Source organism: Danio rerio, chromosome 8 (genome assembly GCF_049306965.1).
Source record: "Danio rerio strain Tuebingen ecotype United States chromosome 8, GRCz12tu, whole genome shotgun sequence".
NCBI classification, from domain to species: Eukaryota; Metazoa; Chordata; class Actinopteri; order Cypriniformes; family Danionidae; genus Danio; species Danio rerio.
In genome coordinates this window covers 43,955,697-43,975,107 of record NC_133183.1, presented here as the reverse complement: position 1 = coordinate 43,975,107, position 19,411 = coordinate 43,955,697, and the positions used below count along the sequence as shown (strand labels likewise).

Here is a 19,411-nt window from a genome sequence, read left to right as displayed (position 1 = left end):
AAATAACCATATTTTAGTTGTCAACAACTTTTTTTTTTTACAAATTGAGTATATTTGAGTATCGATAAATTAATTGTTTCAGGTAAAGTGATAGAGAGGTTTATTTTAGCTAGAAGGAGTGAGTGTGCAATCTTTATGTCAGCCACGTGAACCTGTTTGCTTCTGGGTTGTGTTGTGAATGAAATATAGGCCTAATTATTCTTAACAAAAAGGACAGACAGAGATGTTGACAACAGAAAGTTGCATTTTGTAGGTTTTAATGTATATGAAAACAGAGGCAAGCGTTTAAATCAACCACCACATAAACAAGTGTGCTTTTTGTTAAATTTATTGGCATCCTCTCACTTCGGAAAAATGACTGTAAGAGCTGAGTGATATGGCATGATTCATCAATGTTTATATGATATTTACTAGTTTATTACAAACATACACTTGTATGTTCCTTATTCTAAACATACAGTTTGTGGCAAATTTCATAATATACATTAAACTAACAAATGACAATTTAAAAACAGACCTTATGCCTCTTCAGGGTGGCATTGAAATTATAATCTGTATATCTCACGTTGCATCCTGATGTGCTGTGGTCATTCTTTGACAATGCATAGCAGTTTGCTTCACAAAACTTCTCCTTTATAGGGGCCAATTAAAGAATAAGTTTTCAGTTCTGACTTTTTGTTGAAAAGAGCAGTGCACTCTTCGTTTTATGTTGCTAGGTATCCACTGGATAAACTATCTTGATGAATAATGTCAGGCACTTTTTCAACTGCAGGTTCACAGAACTCTAAATCAAAAATGCAAGGTGCAACAGGTAGTAACACACAGCTTCCAGGATGCATTAACATTGCACATCACTCAACGATGCAATGTCAGACACAATGCACTCAATGGAGTGAGTGATGTCACTGTGACGGGTAGGGTTAGGGGTGGGGTTAGGTGAGTGCGTTAAAAAGCATTGGATGCAGCTCAGATTGCACTGCACCAGGTCTGCATCCAGACCCCTCTCGTTTCCGTTAAGGTGACAGCAATGTTTGTGTTGTCAAGACAACTTTGGACTTTTAAAGACGGAGAAGAAACTAGTGGCAAAGATCTAGGAATAACCAAGAGGCGGCAATCAATAGAATGTTCCACTGCAACAGCAGCGCACAGCAACAGCCTTGGATTCCGCCATTTTGGAGTGGCTGTCCACTGGATCTTATTGCTGTCGTGATGGCAAGCAGCTGCTTTGTTTTTTATTTATTTGAAAAGTGCATTAAAGCTGAGTTCCAACCTGAAAGATGACAATAAAACACTTACTATCACAATCATAAGCAAATTTAATAGTTTATTTTACAGACCTGCTGTTGTTCTATTGGAGTTTTCATTCCAAAATGGCTGCTGTGCCATCTAGTGGCTGTTTCCCAAATCGTACTAGAGTGTTGCCTCTTGGTGATTTTATGCTATTTGCTAGTGGTCACCGTTTCAAGTTATTCAGAGATGTATGACTGAAATCAAATTGTGAATCTCACAATATTATAACACATTATATATAACACACTCTCACGGCAATTCGTAACTTTTTGATTTAGTGGCTAATTCATATGAATTCGTAGGATCTAATTCATACAATTTAGTATGATTTGCTCATAGCCCAAAGACGGTTGGGGTTAGGGGTGGGGTGCCACTACTACTTTTTAAAATCATACATTTTCGTACGACTGAACTCGTATGAATTCGTACAACTTAGCCCCTAAACTGACAAAACGTAAAATACTTTTGTTTCCTCATGAGATCAGGCTGAATTGGCCCCTAACTCTTCCTTAAAGCCTGTCAGATTTCAAAATAAGAGGCTCACATACAAAGATAAACCTACAAACTAGGGGGCAAAATATTCATTGTAATCAAAACAGGAAATGTTGTGGCCAGTCAAACATTACATATTTTCATTTGCAGATTATCATTCTATGGCAACTCTAAATTATCTTAGATCTAATAGTCTCAGCTCAAACAATTTCCAACTGTAAACGTAGATTAAAGACATGTATCTTTGCTTGAAATGTAATGAATACACTATTTTTTTCTCGATTTGCTTTCAGTCTCTGCCTCTGGAAACCCATCCTGTGGTAGCTGAAACTGTCAGCTTCAGTTAGGATCCAGATTCTCACAAAGGTTTCAGATGACCTTAAAATCTGATGTGATGACAGCACGCACAAAAACCTCACGTGCAAAAACTTTAAATCAACTTAGCCTAAAAACCATTAGAAAATCCTTATTTTATAATCATGAATTTAAACATGTTTATCGTACTTAAATAAATGCATTATTGTTTTATTCCAGAATTAGTAATATTGACATTACGTACATACTGTAAATACTTAAATATAACATCTGACACATTATTCTTCATTTCTAACTATAGCAACATGATTTTTTGAAGTAAAGCTGCTTTGAATTTATGTACATATCGGGGATGTGCTGTAATGGGAGATTAACAACACTCCCTTTCAAATCAGCAGCAGTTGCTTGACACTGTTATGTTAATGTGGACCAAAAAAATCTAACAATCTAACCCTTACTTGTTTAATATTTACCCTTAAAAAATAAAGGTTTTCAAACTGGATGCTAGCAATGTGCAAAGTGGCTAATGAGTGTATTTTATAACATATTTTTAAATTTCATGTAACTGATATGCGAGTTTATTTGTTTGACTGTTTGTTTTTTAGACTATTTAATTTTTAAAAATTCAGAAGAACACCATTTGTTTGAAAGGTACTTTTTTGTAACATTGTCTTAACCATCATCAAAATGTTATGTGTGTGGTCTTGCATTTACATCAATGACCACATCTCTGAAACACTGCTGACGTTATTGGTTTGTTTTTAAGGGCAGTGACTGGCATGCAACTCTGGAGGATCCTTGACCTTTAAGCTTAGGGCCAACTTGGAACCCAAAAAGTGAGTTTCCCACAGTAATGGGCAATGCCCAGTCCCCTTCTACAAAATTCCCTCATGAGAATCTCCATAGTTCGATGCTATCACTGAATTCTGTTTTAATTAAACATGAATGGGCTGAATTTTTAAATGGTATTAGTGATGCCAATCAGTTTGTACAATAATGAACCACTTCTGAAGAAGTAACATAATCCTGCCTAAAGATAAACTACACCTGCACTTTGTCTTATGATGTTCATACTTTGTCATTTGATGACATTTAATATAGTTGGAGAGGAACACGACAACTGGCATCTTATTTGGGCTTACAGCTGGTCCATCACATGCCTGTGAAACCGCCTACAGTGACTAAAACATAAGTAATGTAAGACAGAACCCACTGGTTATGTTATTTGAGATTATATTTTAGAATTCATGCTAAAATATGCGGAGCACCTGCCATATTCAATTGACATCAGAGCCGGATAGGAACCCAGAAGTCCCTGTGTGTCTTGTGTAGAGTTCTTACTTACATTAACTTCTATTTAATTTCAGTTGAAATCTAGTCTAGTCTAAAATCTAAAGACTTTGTAAACCCCATGAAATAAAAATTACTACTAATAATAATAATAAATAATTGAAACCCCCACTTTGGCAAAAAGTGCACATGGGCCCTTGTGCCCCCAAAATCTGGCCCTGATTATCACTAATAAACGGCATTAGGGGATATTCTACCAGAAACATACATTTTCACTTATAAAAAATGTGACAGGGCCTGACTTTTAAGCTTGTCTACATGAAAAATAGTACAAAAGCAAGCATAAAATTACACAATTTAATGATAAAACGCATCCTTGATCACTGTCAGCTTCTCAAATGATGTCACTTTCTTTGATTCAGAGCCTTAAAGATATATTGCATGCATTTTATTATAAATTTAATGTAAATGTAACAGGACTGACAGAAACATGAGGACAATTGTACATTTATTTGTATTATTTATTTGTATAATTTATTTATAATTTCATATTTATAATCAATTGATGTGAACAATAACAACTTAAACTTGCTATTTCTGAAGTATTTTTTTCTAAATAACAGTTTTTAGCATAGCAAAACTATTAAAGCTGTAGGTTCAATTGTGCTAAGGACAAGGACAATGACAAAGTTTGTACATTTGTTACGTGTTTTAATTAAGAACAAAAATCTGAGAACATAATGAACGACATATTCCTTTACTGAACAACTTACAGAATCCAACCATCAGTCCATTTTAGAAATATTTGGGATGAAATACTTTTTATTCACTGTATTTATGTTTTTAATTTCAGGGACAGATAATGTACACTTTTGGTGGAATGTCCCTTGCGTCTATAAAGTAATAGTGAACTAGTCAGCTGTTGGATGCCACTTCTTATCAACACTTGCCACTTTTTTTCTAATATGATGATTTGGCACTTGCTGATGTTTTTCAAATGAACAGCTGCCCAATGGATATCTGGTTGCACTAACCCATTTCAACCACTAGATGTCGTATTAGAAAACTGGTATAAGGCACACCGATATAACATAGATACAACACCTGAAATGATCAATTCCTGCATCTTTACGCATATTTATTATAAAACCTGCGACAAAGTAGCCTACTAAACAACAAAGGTGTTGATTTTGAGAGAGAAAAGTCATTGTATTCTCCTATGTTAGGTCAGCACTATCGAAATAGCATTTAAAAAGTAAGATAAATGACTTAGGACGTTGCACAAACCGAGTTAACACGTCTTTAGAGCAATTGTCAAATTGTGACAACAGACTGGCCTACTTCTTTTTCTATAAAGGGGAACTAAATTTTGATATATGGCAATGAAGGGCTATTGAAAACTATTGAATCTATGTAGCAATTTGTGCGACCCAGTATTTAGTTAGTTTTTCCCTGCTGAAAAAAATAGCTTAAACCAGCCTAAGATGGTAGGCTGGTTTTAAGCTGGTCAACAAAGGGTTATGGCCATTCACAGCATGGTTTAAGCTGGACATAGCATTTTTTGGCAGGTCTTCTCCCACCCAGACCAGCTAAGGCCAGACTGGAAATGGCTAGAACTTCTTTACTTTAAAGCCAGCTAAAATCAGTCTACCATCTTAGGCTGGTTTAAGCTGTTTGTTTGTTTGTTTTTTTTCAGTAGGGTTGCAGTAGAGTTCATATGCTACGTAAGTTGGAACTAAGCTGGTTGCATATCACATACAAACACTCCTTAAAAATATACACGTTTGGGTTTTACCAGACAACTTAATCTTATTTATCTTATTTATTCCCCAGCACAACCACATCCGCCCCACAGTACTATGTAGCATCTCTTCACGGAAAGTGTCAAGTGGTGCTCGCGTGCGCTTTCACAACCGTGTGGCGGAAGTGACGAATAGGCTGTTCAGCTGATCGTGAGAGTTGTGCTCGTGCATTCATTCAAACGGCTGACTTCTGGAGCGCGCGCAAGGAAAGGGTTGATTTCCTTCGAGCTCAAATTCATGTTTCATCCGATTACTGTATGATTCTGTAATCCAAATCGCAAGGTAAGAGACCACATTTGTATCTTTACCCAGTGCCATGTGGTAATTTCCTCTTGGCTAAACCGAACTAACGTTGTAGCGAATGAAGAAATAAGGCGGATGCGTTGCGCTTTAGCAGATACTATGTTATAACAAATGCTCCGTTGTTCATTTTGTAGGCTACAGTTATGACTTTTATGACAGCTGCAAACGTGTATTGTAATGTTTCGCTAAGGCTAACAACACTAATATTTATGTTAGCATAGTGGCTAAACCAAACAAATTACACAACTAACAGTTAGCAAATAGGGTTTTAAAGTCGACATAAAAAGCCCAAATCCTTAGATAACAGTGTGATATTAATGATGACGCTTTTGTAATGTGACTAACAGTTAGTCTAGTGGATCAATTGCGATAAAGAGTAAACACAAACACTTCCTGTAATCTGAAATGCCAGTCAGCCACAAATTACAGCCCATTTTTTTAAACACAAGCCGAGTCTATATTTTAAAGTGTCACTGCATGTGATAATATGTGAACCAGGAGTAAAAGGCGAACGCTACAGTTTGTAGCTGTTATTGCAAAACACTTGTTTACACAGACATATTTATGTTATCTATTTAATAATATTAATCTTGTCGTAAAATGGCCATAAATTGCTGCTGTAGCAATAAATAAACAACCATTTGGCTTGTGCAGTGTACAATAGGCATTCGGGTTTAGAGCTGTTGTCTCAGTAATCCATGTAAAACCATTGTGTCATTAGACTGACAAATTGCCTGCTAGAGTGAAAGTGTAAAAGTCTTCTAAGCTGCTGAAGTAAATCTCAATCGGCTCTGTCTTCCAGGTCTGACTGGAAACCTTCTCATTGAATGTCAGATTAGCAGCTCTAATAATCTCATAATAATGTTACGTCTGAGGCCTTTGAGCTGTGCCTTTGGGTTAGCTTGTTAGTTCAAGCAATGCATATGAAATTGATCCCCAAAAATATTTAGCTGTCAACCTGTTGTTACATTCCAAACCCACATTAATGACATCTTTTGTAGCGCAGAAAATGCGATGTTTTGTTGAATGTTAAAGGTGTTTTTGTTTGTTTTTTAATAAAGTGAATGTTGGTATTCACTAAAATGAGAACTAATATATTGATTTAAATGTTTTTAATCCAATGAATGTTGAGATTCACAAAAATGGCTACTAATATTTTTTTTAATTTATAGTTAAATACAGTTTTTCATCCCCTATTATAGGCATGGGACGATAACCGTTTTCAATGTATACTGCGGTTATAAGTCAATGTTTTAAAACCACCAGAATTTTCTGTTAAATTGTTCCTACGGTATATGTATGATTTTTATTATTATTATTTATTTATTTTCTTTGTTTTTTAGGACAACAGTATCACTTGCAAAAAACATATCCATAGATGGCATTTAAAAAAAGAAAGAAAAAAAAATAATTAGTTTTGTACCCTTTAAAAATAATATATTTTAGAGCAGTATTCACGATACAGAGAAACTGTGATTTTTTTTTTTTCCAAGGTTATCATACTGTCATATAGGGCTGCTCAGTATATTGTTTTAGCACTGATATCACAATGTGCACATTCGCAATAGTCACATCGCAAAGATATGCAATGTTGAGTCTGAATTATAGTTGAGCAGGAGCTACAGAATTGTACTGTATTTGTACAGAATTTATTTGATTTATGCAAAAAATAAATCTTACTTTGAATTTCTGTCTTGTTTTTAGTACATCTACCTAAATAAATGTAAAGTAAATATCTATCTAAAGCAAAAAATATTTATTTCACGTACTAATGATTATTTCACGCACCCCACTGGCAGACAATTTAGTTTGTTTTAAGGAAAATCTCTTAATTGTGACTTATTTCTTCTGACGGGGAAAACAAAACCATGTTTTTACTTGCTCTAAGATTTTTTTGATATTTGCACTGGAAACTGAAACGCATTTTGTTCTATTGTGGTTATTCAATTTCTGTATACCTGCATACTGTTAGATTCTCTAGAAAACTATCTAATAGTGCTTTTCGATCTATCCTGTGAAACGATTTTCTTATCGCAATATTTAGCGCAGAAAAAAAAATCACAATATCAGATTTTTCCAATATCATGCAGCCCCACCATCAGAATCATAAACCTGCCCATGCCTACCCCGTTATTCTACTTAGACATATTATTCTTCAAAAGTAATTGTAATATGCTGATTTGATGCTTATTTAATCAAGCACTGGAGATGCTTTCTTCATTAATAGCTATGAATGCTTTTTGAACACTAAACGGTTTGTAAATTCATAAATTTTTTTTCTCTCCTGTCCCTCATATGTTTGTTTGTCTGGATTATTACATTTTTTACTTATTCGTCGTTTGTATTTTAGTAGCATAATTTTATGGTAAGGTCTTTTTAAAAAACATAAAATAAAAAACAGGCTGTGTTTTTGGGGTGACCTTTTAACATGTTGTCATGGGTCTACGGATAAAAATAGCCTTTTTGGCTAATTCTGGCACATTTACACTTGTTTTCGAATGTGCATTGCCACTGGAAACAAATACATTACAAACTAGAATATTTTTTTTTTAAAGAGTTGTTTTAATTTGTGTTAACATTTCAATATATTATGTCTTTTGAGCGTTTTTGATCAAAATAAAGACAACTAAAATAAGCTAAAAGAGGCTTTTCTAAAAGTCATACTTATTTAATTTGCAAGTTTTGGTTGGTAGTGCAGAGGCTATATTATCATAAATATATATTTTTTTCTAATAAAATATGGTATTCCACACCACAATTTTAACAAAATGAAGGCATGATACTATGTGAATTGTTTTCAGAGAATTTTTGTCTAGGCAATGAATTAAAAAAAATACTAACACTGCCAGACATTTATATATATATATATATATATATATATATATATATATATATATATATATATATATATATATATATATATATAATAGACTTATTAGGTGCTCTAATAAGGTGCTCAAACAAATCAATATTATTACAACATGCCATTTTAAGTTTAGTAAACAACTATGTATTGATGTGACTGCTCGTATAGTTATTCTAAGGTATTTTATTGTATCGTTCTTCAGTGCTCAAACATAATTTTTTTTAAAATACAACCCTTAGTGAGAAGAAAATCTAAAAAAAAACAAAAAATTACTTAAGACGAGAGATTTACCTCAATGACATTTTTGTTTAAGCAAGATGCTGTATTGGACACACAAGACTTATTCATGTACATCTACTCAAACCAGAAGTTCTGCCAAAATGTCAATATTGCAATAGCAAACTAACTGTTAAATTTGTACTTTTGGAATGCCCTATATTTAATAATATCATACAACATTTTTTTTTTTTTAATCTGGAGAGATTTTGATGGAAATATTTTTAAACTTGAGTCCTTTAAATGTTATCCATGACAGCCAGAGAAGCCAATATGGAAACAAACACAAAACATTCTCTCTCTTTGTGTTATCAGGCCTTCTGACTTCAGGCATGAGGAGACAGGAGTGAAGAATCTGTTCTCTGCTGGAGTGTGAGGTTGGGTGAAGGATGCTGGAGGAGAGTGACGGAGAGACGGAGGAGATGGGAAGAGGTGGTGGAGAGGGTCTTCAAATGGAGGTGGAGAGGCTGATGGCTGAACTCCAGGAGGCCAACGAGGAAAAGTTACAGGCTGCACGATATGGCCTCGCCGTTCTGGAGGAGAGCGCTGTACTGAAGAGCAAACACAGCCAGCTGGAGGAGGAACATGAGGCACTTAAGATGGAAGTGCAGCAGCTCAGAGAGGTACATCAAGAAAAGGGATGAAGTTGTTTTTGAATGCTATAATATGTGATTGTAAAGTGGACATTAGCCGCGTTTCCACTATCGCGCCTAAAGCGAGCGAGCCAGGGCGAGCCAAGGCCAGTGGCGTTTCCACTGTCACTTCCGGGGCTTAATCGGGCCAAAGCGGGGCTTTCTTGGGGCCAGCGGCCGGCCTTTTTCGGCCCGCCGAATACCTTGGGCCAAAGAGGGCCAGCCGGGGCTTCGGGGCGGAGTGAAAGGAGAGGCGGGCACAGTTTTCCGATCGCACTCGAGTACATGCGCCAAACAAATAAATAAATAAATAAGGGAAAGAAAACATCTGGAACAAATTATAGGCTGGGGTCTTTTTTGCATATGATCGCCCTTATGTTTCTCTTTTAAATGTAAGGCTGTTGCATAAAATGATCTTTCTTTGCTGCATCTTTGATGTTTCAATAACCCATAATAATCTTTACACCATATTAAAGACACAGCAGACAGTAAAGGTTTTCAAGAGGTTCTGTCAAGTTTAATAAGTGTGTTTTTGCGCGTTTAGATGCCTGTGTATGTGTGTGAGACCGAAAAAAAGAGCGCTCCATTCATAGCTCTGTTGATGCCGCGAGCGGCTTTTGTCTTTTATTTTTATTGTTTTAATTTATTTTGGTGATAATACACTATATGAATACAACAGTAAGACATTAAACTTTACAAATGTCATGTCCACTTTTGTAGGCTCAAAACAATAGTGTCATATCTAGATAAAATAGCCCTATATTGAAATAATTTAAAGAATTACAAATATCAGATAGGCCTATAATAAAATCACATTAAATAAATAAACCAATATAAAACTAACAAAAGCTATAGCTATAACAATTAGGTACTATATCAAACTGTTTCAAATTTATATTAAACTTTCATTTTTCAAAAGCCTCTTTGAAAAAAAGATTTTAGATATTTTCTAAAAATAAATAAATAAATAAATAAACACCGGAGAATGTTTTAAATATTATTTATAAAGTATTTGGATATGATGAAATTAATCAAATCATGCAAACAGAGCATTGTCGGGGTGAGTGAAAGCAGAAATAGGCGACCTTTTTTTCTGTCTGCAGCTGCGCAGCAATTTTTTGACGGGGAAAACTGCAAGTTCAAAATGTGTTCTGTGTCCTCAAACAAGTGTGTATGTTTTTATATAACGTGGTAAAATTAAAAAAGGAAATTTTAAATACATAAAGAGCTTTATAAGTGCATAGCTGCTGAGCGCAACGAAATATAGGCTATATTTTATTACGTGCTGCTCTTATGTGCTGAAACACTGAACACTTTCCTTTACTTAAGATATAATAAGCAACATCTTTAAATAAAGGGAATCATCTATTAAGTGTCAAAGCCTATAGGGGGAAAAAATCATGTTTCAGTTCTCTCCGGAACATTTGGGATGAATGTTGGACAGATTCTGTCTAGAGGATGTTATAAAATACATTTTATATCGAGTTATTAACGGAGAATTTTATATATGTGGTGTTATATTATGGATGTGTGCGCTCCCTGCGCTCCGGGTCCCTCCGTTAGTGGCAAGACCACTGGATTTCGATGCCAATAGTCGGTCGGCGAGTAAATTAATATGATGAATGAAAACACACAGGCATGTGCGTATAGACATGCGTTGTACTGCTGTACAGTACGAGTCATTTGTTTGTTTTGGTTGTCCTAATTTTAATAGTTTCGTGATGATGTGCTTTATCTGCATGATTCTCGCTGAAGTGGGTGGTTTGAGTGACGTTCGATTCGGGGGATGTTCTGGGGGCGGGGTTTGCGTGACGCGCTGCGAGCTACTAACCCCACAGTGGAAACGCGACATGATTTTGGCCTCACTGCTCAACCTCCCGGGCGATTGGCCCGGCCTGGCCCGATATAAGCCCTGGCTCGCACTGGCCTGATAGTGGAAATGCGGCTATTGTCTTTTCAAATAATTCTTTCTAATTTCTATATCTTTTATTTTTTACTATTAAAAAGTATGAGAAGTATGTTCATGTGAATATGTGGGTGGTTGTATATTAGATTTATTTTTACCCCAAATGTTCGCCCCAGTTCTGGTTTTTGTCAAAAATAAAAGGCAATAATTAGGAAGACTTTTCATTTAGCGCTTTTATAACCAGCCTGGGGATATTTTACTTTGCTATTTTTTTTTTCTGATCGAGTCTAAGCAGTGTTTTCCTTGTGAGATTCATATCCCTTTTGCTTGACAGATAGATATTTTGCATACTCAAATGTTTTATCTGGAAAGTACACTTTACTTCCAGTGACCTATTTTCTTTGTTTATCCGTGTCATGCATTATTTGTCATTTCACAACACTAAATTTGGGTGTGAGAAAAACTTTTTAAGCCTAACATTTAAATTAAAGTTTTACCTCAGGACCTAGTTTAGGGTGTTTTGTCTTAAAGTATTAAAAATTGATAAATTAATTTAAATAAATTTAAGATCCTTAAAAGTCTTCTGTGTAGTTTATGAAATCGATAAACTCTTTTATAGACATATAGACATATCTATATCTATCTATCTATCTATCTATCTATCTATCTATCTATCTATCTATCTATCTATCTATCTATCTATCTATCTATCTATCTATCTATCTATCTATCTGTCTGTCTGTCTGTCTGTCTGTCTGTCTGTCTGTCTGTCTGTCTGTCTGTCTGTCTGTCTGTCTGTCTGTCTGTCTGTCTGTCTGTCTGTCTGTCTGTCTGTCTGTCTGTCTGTCTGTCTGTCTGTCTGTCTATCTATCTATCTATCTMTATATATATATATATATATATATATATATATATATATATATATATATATATATATATATATATGTATGTATGTATATGTGTGGCAAAAAGCCACTAAACACCACTGGCTTTTGACAGCAAAAGCCACTATATTCTGAGAACCAATTTAGAAGGCGCAAATAGCATCATATGTTTTCAGTGTAGCAGCACGCTGATATGTCGGCTTTTTTGAGGAAGCTGTTTTATTCCGATTTCAATTTTAAAAGACAGAGTTTGATTAACTGGATGAGCCTGTCCAACTGTCAGTGAATGGTAAATGGAAACGTCCCTTACCTTAAAGCTCTGCATTATAAGAAAAGAAAACACAATGTTCTGTCGCAAGTGTAACATTCATTCATAACGTGTTTTTGCGCAGTGACGCTACTTTGAATGAGTCAGATTTATTATATGTTAAACGGCAGCTGCGTTTCACGAAAGACAGAGTAAAGATGCTGTTCATTCATCCCACATGGATGCTATAAGGATAAACAAGTGACCAAGACCTTAAGTATGGTAAGAATGAAAGAATGACAGCTTCTAAAATTGTCTGAGAGGTATCCCCTTTTTTTGCTCTTAACGTCAGCTGTTGGATTAGCATTTTTGTTCAGTAAATGAATAATGCTTTAGTTTAGGATTGGCTTCTTACAATCAATATTTGGTAAATATATACCATCATTTTAAAATGCAGCCAATGTTACTGGTTGAAATTTATGGTGGTTATGAGGTCTTAAAATCTATAGAAAGAGTCTTAAAAAAAGCTCTTAAAATATATTAAATGTTATTCTCTGATTTCTGTATATACTCTGCAAATAAATAAATGATACTCTCTCTACTTGATTAAAAAAAACTGTCAGCAAGCACTAAAGAACAATCCATTAATCAATATATTACTTTTTAACATGAGAAAAAATTAAGATTTGATTTGCTGAAAGTGCTAGAGCTTTGCAAGAAATTGTCAGCTCATTTCTATTTACTCAGATTGAAAAGGAACTTCAGCAAAACACTTGATATTTTACAAATGTTCGCATAGAGAAAAAAAAACATAGCTATTTTTCTTGTGTTTGAGATTACAGAGGTTTTGTGTGGACACTATCATTTTAAGATGCTATTAATAGAGCACTGTTTAGACAGCTGTTTTTGAGGTCTATGGCCAGAGTTGAAAACATTTAGCCTGTAAGCCTACTATGCCTCAGCATATTTGGCTCTCTTAGTTATCTGATTTATTACATAAATCTGTTTCCCAAAATCCCTGCTTTTGAGCATTTAGAGTATTAGAGTTTAGCAGCATATTTAGGCCATTGCATTTGTCTATGTATTATCATTTATTGGCAAACTACAGCTAATATGTGACTCATTTTATAAAAAGTTCACATGTGACACATGGTTGATTCACTGCCTCTGGTATGAAGATTAGGCTTGTGTATTTCTCTGTCTCTCTGTGTGTCTGATTAGTAGAGCATAAAATCATCAAAGTAGGTGAGTGTGGTAGAGTGAGATGACTGAAATGAACAGATCTGGGTCCAGTGTGCTAGAGAAAGCATGTCTGGTTAGTTGTAAGATCTAAAGACGTAGATGTGGTTCACATTCAATTTGCTGTTTAGTCTTTCATGATTCTACTAATCAATATTTGTGTTGAATGAATTTTCTTAGTGGAATAATTCTTATTAAACTTATTTATGAGTAAGTGGTGTAATGAATCCCAAATCTCATGGTTCGGATCACATAATGTTTTTTTTTTTTTTTTTTTTTGTCACGAATCGCACCGTTTTTTGGATCAGCCAAAAAGGGGAGGAGACAAATGTAATTTGCTTTTCATTTATTACAAAAACAGCTCTGCAAGACACACTTGTTTATAAAAAACAAAACTTAGATCATGTAATTTTATTAAAAATAAAAATAAATAATCAGCTGAATAAAAATAAATTGTAAAATATTCAGTACTGTGAAAAATTCCACTTAACGCTAAACTTATAAATCTAACATAATTTGTACAACCCATATTCAATTTTAGTATCATCTTCAATAAGTGATTCAGTTATTCACTCCCAAAACGTCATGTTTCATTACTAGATGGATCATTTTTGAAGAATTATTCAGTGGCATATTTTTGATGGCTGGTTGTTTTGATGGCTATTGGTTAAATTATGTAATTGCTGCCTACAACTTTCATTTTTGAGCGTCCTTAAATTCATATGACAGGGATTTTAATCTTTACCATAAACATCAGTGGTTATCTAAACTATAACCTGTTGTCCCAGTACTTCTGTGTTATTTGACTGTAACTTCAAAAAGCTAAAGTTTTTGATCTTTGCGTTTTTCAGATTTGAATGCAGCGATTAGAAGGATTAATTAACGTATGTAAATCAACATCATTTATTATTTATGTTGCGTTGGTGTTTTTTTGATGTAGGCTAAAGTAGTGACAGAAAACAACTTTAATGAAACCCACCACATCGCTTATAACCTACCACAACTTCTTCTGTCATCTTTATATTTTACAGGAAAGATAAATGCTTTCATACATGTGATTTGAATGACACGAGAGGCGATCTCTTTGTGGTCATTACAAATTTAGGATAAATCTATAAATTCTTCTTCTTCTTCTTCCGCGGAATGAATCACGGCAATGTTAAATTGCGAAGATTTAGAGTTTTCATCGATGGACGTGTCCGTGGCGGCCTCGCAAACTTTGATGATTCGCCACAAAACAGGAAGTCGTTGTAACTCTGGCATGCATTATCCGATCTGCCTCAAAATTCAAACATTTGATAAAAGTCCTGACCTGAACATGTTTCCCTGCCAATATCCAAATAAAGTTATAGCGCCACTTGCTGGCCACAGGAAATGAAATGTTTTACATTGTAACATACTCCTTCACCAAATTTTATCGTATCAGCACCAAATTTGAGTGGTGTCATCTGAAAGCTCTAGCGATAATATATTGTGAAGATCTAGAGTTTTCGCAGAGGGGCGTGTCCATGGCGGCATGACAAACCTCAACGCTTCGCCATGGAACGGGGAGTCTAATTGAGTCTGTCATAGCGCCACCTGCTGGCAGAAGGTAATTTGGCTTGTAACCCGGCCACACAATGTCCGATCTACCTGAAACTTCACACGGTTGATAAAAGCCCTTTCCTGAGCACATCTACATAATTATATTGAGTCTTTCATAGCACCACCTGCTGGCAGAATATAGTTTGGCTTATAACTCAGCCACACAATCTCTGATCTGCCTGAAACTTCATATGGTTGAATCAATTCCTCTCCTGAACACATCCACGTAACAATATTGAGTCTGTCATAGCGCCACCTGCTGGCAGAAGGTAGTTTGGCTTATAACTCAGCCAAACAACGTCAGATCTGCCTGAAAATTCACATGGTTGATAAGACTCTTCTACTGAAAGCATCTACATAACAATCTTGAGTCACAGTTATAGCGCCACCTGCTGACAGGAGGAAGCTCTGCATAAATCTGTGATTTTCTCAGGTTCTTTATATATATCAGCTTAAATTGACGTTGTTCGCTGTTCTCTGTCTTCCTGAGGCCACCGGGCGGCAGTGAGCCCGGGTGCGAGGTCCCTATCATCGCTGCTTGCAGCTTTAATATATTATTAGAATTATTATTATTTTTTATTTAGTTAGTTATTTTTGACAAGTATCCACAGCAACTTGATGTACTAAATATTAATAATAATAATAATAAGTAATAAATAAAATTAAAAATTAAAAACCAAAAAAACTAAAAACATGCAAAATGCTAAAAAATTTATATTTGGAATTAGAAATGCACATTATATAGTTTCTGCATTAAAATCGCAATGTGCACATTCGCAATAGGAAGTGCAATGTTGAGTTTATATGTTGAATTATATTTTACTAGGAGCCACAGTTCAGAACCAGAAGATTTTTGGATTCACCGAAGAGAGTTTAACCATAATAGAGTTTAAGTATTCGGGCACAAGAAATTGTAACTCTAACAAAGATTTATTTATTAAGTTATTAATACAATAACTATACAGTGTTGTTTTACATTTGATTATTTAATTATAATTTCTGTGCTTGAAAACTGTCATGTAAAATATTTCACTTCTATCTTCCCAATAATATACCAGAATAACTCCTGTAATCTTTGAGAATAATCCCAAATCAGTCAAATTTAATGAATTCTTTTCTAATAGAGCTATTCAAGCTATCTAGTGAAATTGTATTCATAACACAATATGAATCGCAACAAAACAAAATATTGCAATGTCAAAGTTTACAATATTGTGCAGCCCTATTTATTACAGTAATATAAAATCTGATACAAATATTATTTTAAAGCTGTTACATTAACACATTTGCTGTAAATTGTAATATAAATTTAGACAAAAAAATTCATTTCTACATTTTCTACCTTTTTGAGTGTGTTGTGGATTTTAACTTGGCATTACAAATCAACTCCTGCTTTTGTATGATGAAAAAGAGTTCAGATAGACTGTCATCTTTATGTCACATCATTTAGAGAGACGAGATGACATTGATCTTAATTTTTTAGGCTGAACTAGGCTAGTCTTTTTTTAAACAGCTAAACATACTGGTAACTTGCACAGAGAGGTATAGAGCACTTCCCCCTCTTCAGGCTGCCTTTCATCATTAATTATAGAGTAACACAAGCATGTTTCTCCCACACGTTGTCACACGACTCAAATTATAATGTTCAGAAAATTGTGTGGCTACATTTATTAGCAACCTGGACGATCTTGGATCATCTGGAAGCGGTTCAGTTCAGTGCGAAACAATCTGCCGTACATTTGTTACCATTTGTCCAAGCACTTAGTGTGAACTAAACATTGTAATTACACCCTCACTGAAGTCAGAATGTGAAGCAGTGACGCATAGTGTTACACTTCACTCACTCTCAATGCAGTTGCTGTTGTTTGTTGGCAAGGCAAATAAACAAATTCCTTCGAATAACTCGAGACGGACAACTTCTTAATTTTCAACAGCTCCGAAAACTGCTGTTCTCGTTAAAAGAATTTCACATATTCACGCAAAGTAGCAGAGGGACGTAAATTGTGTCAGAATCGCTTGTTCGTTCTGTCAATCATCTCATTGTTTTGTTTCTTCTGTTGTTGGGAATTGGCAGTCTTTACTAGTGTAACTCAGTGTTTTAACTTTGATGGATGACAGTGAATGATTTATTGAAATGTGTATGCGCTTTATAGGCACTGGCAGACTCTGTGAGCAGCCATAAGCGTGCAGCTGCAGATGGCGAGAGTCGAGAGGAGAGGCTCCTGCAGGAGTCGGCCAACAAGGAGGCAGAAATGGATATTCGCATGGATGAGCTGCAGGCGGAGCTTAAACAGGCCCGCGTCATGCTGAACAATACCTCGGCTGAAAACGAGAGACTGGTCAGCCTTTCCACACAGATGAAAAAGGTACGTTTAATGTCATTAATGAGTAAGCCCAGGGTCTGTATTATAATAGCTAAAGTATTTATTTGAACATTACATTGCCATAAAAGTACAATTACCAAAAGAAGCAACTAGGGCTGCACAATATATAGTGAAATTACATATTGCAACCATGTGATAAATTACATTTATTTTAGGCATTGATTGTTTATCTAAATAAATATTGAGTTATCAGATAGGGCCTTACTATATTTAGTCGGCAGCTAGCTCTCTGCAACTGTCACATGGTCGCCCACTGAAGCTAAGCAGGGTGGATGGGATACCATATGGGAATGCTAGGTTGCTGCCGGATGTGGTGTGAGTGAGACCAGCAGGGGGCACTCAACATGTGGTCTGTGTGGGTTCTAACGCCCCATTATAGGGAAGGGGACCCTATACTGCTCTTTCGAGACATTAAACCGAGGTCCTGACTAGACCTCGACTGGTTGTTAAAAATCCCAGGATGTCTTTCAAAAAGACCAGGGGTTTAACCCCAGTATAATGGCCAAATTTACCCACTGGCCTCTGTTCATCATGGCCTGCTAACCATCCCACATATCAAAATTGGCTTCATAACTCTGTCTCCTCTTCACCAATCAGCTTGTGTGTGGTGTGCCATCTGGTGCAATATGGCTGCCGGCGCGTCATCCAGGTGGATACTTGTGGTGTATGAGGAGATTTCCCCATTGTGTAAAAGCGATTTGAATTTCATGACCATTTTTTAAAAAAAATGTTATGCTTCTCGTAATAGTTTGCAGGACTTTTGTCCCATTCCTCCTAACAGAATTGGTGTAACTGAGTCAGATTTGTTGGATTTGTCTTGCTCGCACAAGCTTTTTCAACTCTGCCCACAAATTTTCTATTGGATTTAGGTCAGGGCTTAGTGATGGCCACTTTAAAACATTCACTCTGTTGTCCTTAAAGCACATTTTAACTAATTTGGCAGTATGCTTAGGGTCATGGTCTGTTTTGAAGACCCATTTTTGCCAAGTTTTAATTTCCTGGCTGATGTCTTGAGATGTTGCTTCAGTATTTCTACATAATGTTCTTTCTTCATGATGCCATCTATGCTGTGAAGTGGACCAGTCCCTCCTGCAGCAAAACAGCCCCACAAGATGATGCTGCCACCCCCATACTTTACAGTTGGGATGGTGTTCCTAGGCTTTTAAGCTTTCCCCTTTGTCCTACAAATGTAACATGGTCATTATGGCCAAACAGTTCAAACTTAGTTCCTGCAGACCGCAGGACATGTCTCCAATAATTATTCTTTTTCCCAGTATAATTAAGCTAATTGTAATCTGGCTTTTTTTTTTTATTCTGGCTTATTGATTTTCCCATGTTGTCACACAAGGGAGCAGTGTGTTCCTGCCACACGTTCTATTTGCAAAAGCACTTTATTCATGAAGCATGTTCTATTAATTGGATTGTGTCTGCTTCAATTATGAATTCAAATTTTTATTCTTTTTTTTTTTTCTTTTTTTTCTTTTTTTTTTTTTTAAACAGATTTTTTAACACTGTTAAGCCAAACACAGTTTTAGCACAGAGTACATTGTTAAAAACTTCATATAATGCAGTATATGTTTTCCCCCTATAAAAATATGCATAGATGCTGGCATGGCATTAAACGCAAACTAACAGCTGAAATGGTGATAATGGACGTACCCTTTGCTAGATCTCTAGCTGATCAAAGTAAAAGTGGGAATAAGACACCTTGTTTTCATGAGGCCAGATCATGTGACACCAAGCCTGCTTGAGTTTCAGTGTCAGCTTAAAAAGAAGAGAGGCCATGTGAACTACTTATAGAACTATTGTGCACGTACAATACACTTGTCACTGATAGCTGTATCAATGTTAAACATATTTTAAAGGGGGTGGTGCAGTGAAATAGAAAAAAATCTCACTGT

At 35.5% G+C, this 19,411-nt stretch overlaps 1 protein-coding gene across 1 annotated transcript in view; it reads left to right on the top strand.

Annotated features, from left to right (window-relative positions):
* The first annotated feature begins 5,372 nt into the window (after positions 1 to 5,372).
* zgc:162200 overlaps positions 5,373 to 19,411 on the top strand; it is a 45,397-nt gene continuing 31,358 nt past the window's right edge. Inside the window, exons 1-3 of the mRNA NM_001083548.1 lie at positions 5,373 to 5,471; positions 8,950 to 9,257; positions 17,280 to 17,492. Of these exons, the coding sequence (NP_001077017.1) occupies positions 9,024 to 9,257; positions 17,280 to 17,492 (447 nt within the window). The 5' untranslated portion in view covers positions 5,373 to 5,471; positions 8,950 to 9,023. The remainder of the gene's footprint in view (positions 5,472 to 8,949; positions 9,258 to 17,279; positions 17,493 to 19,411) is intronic.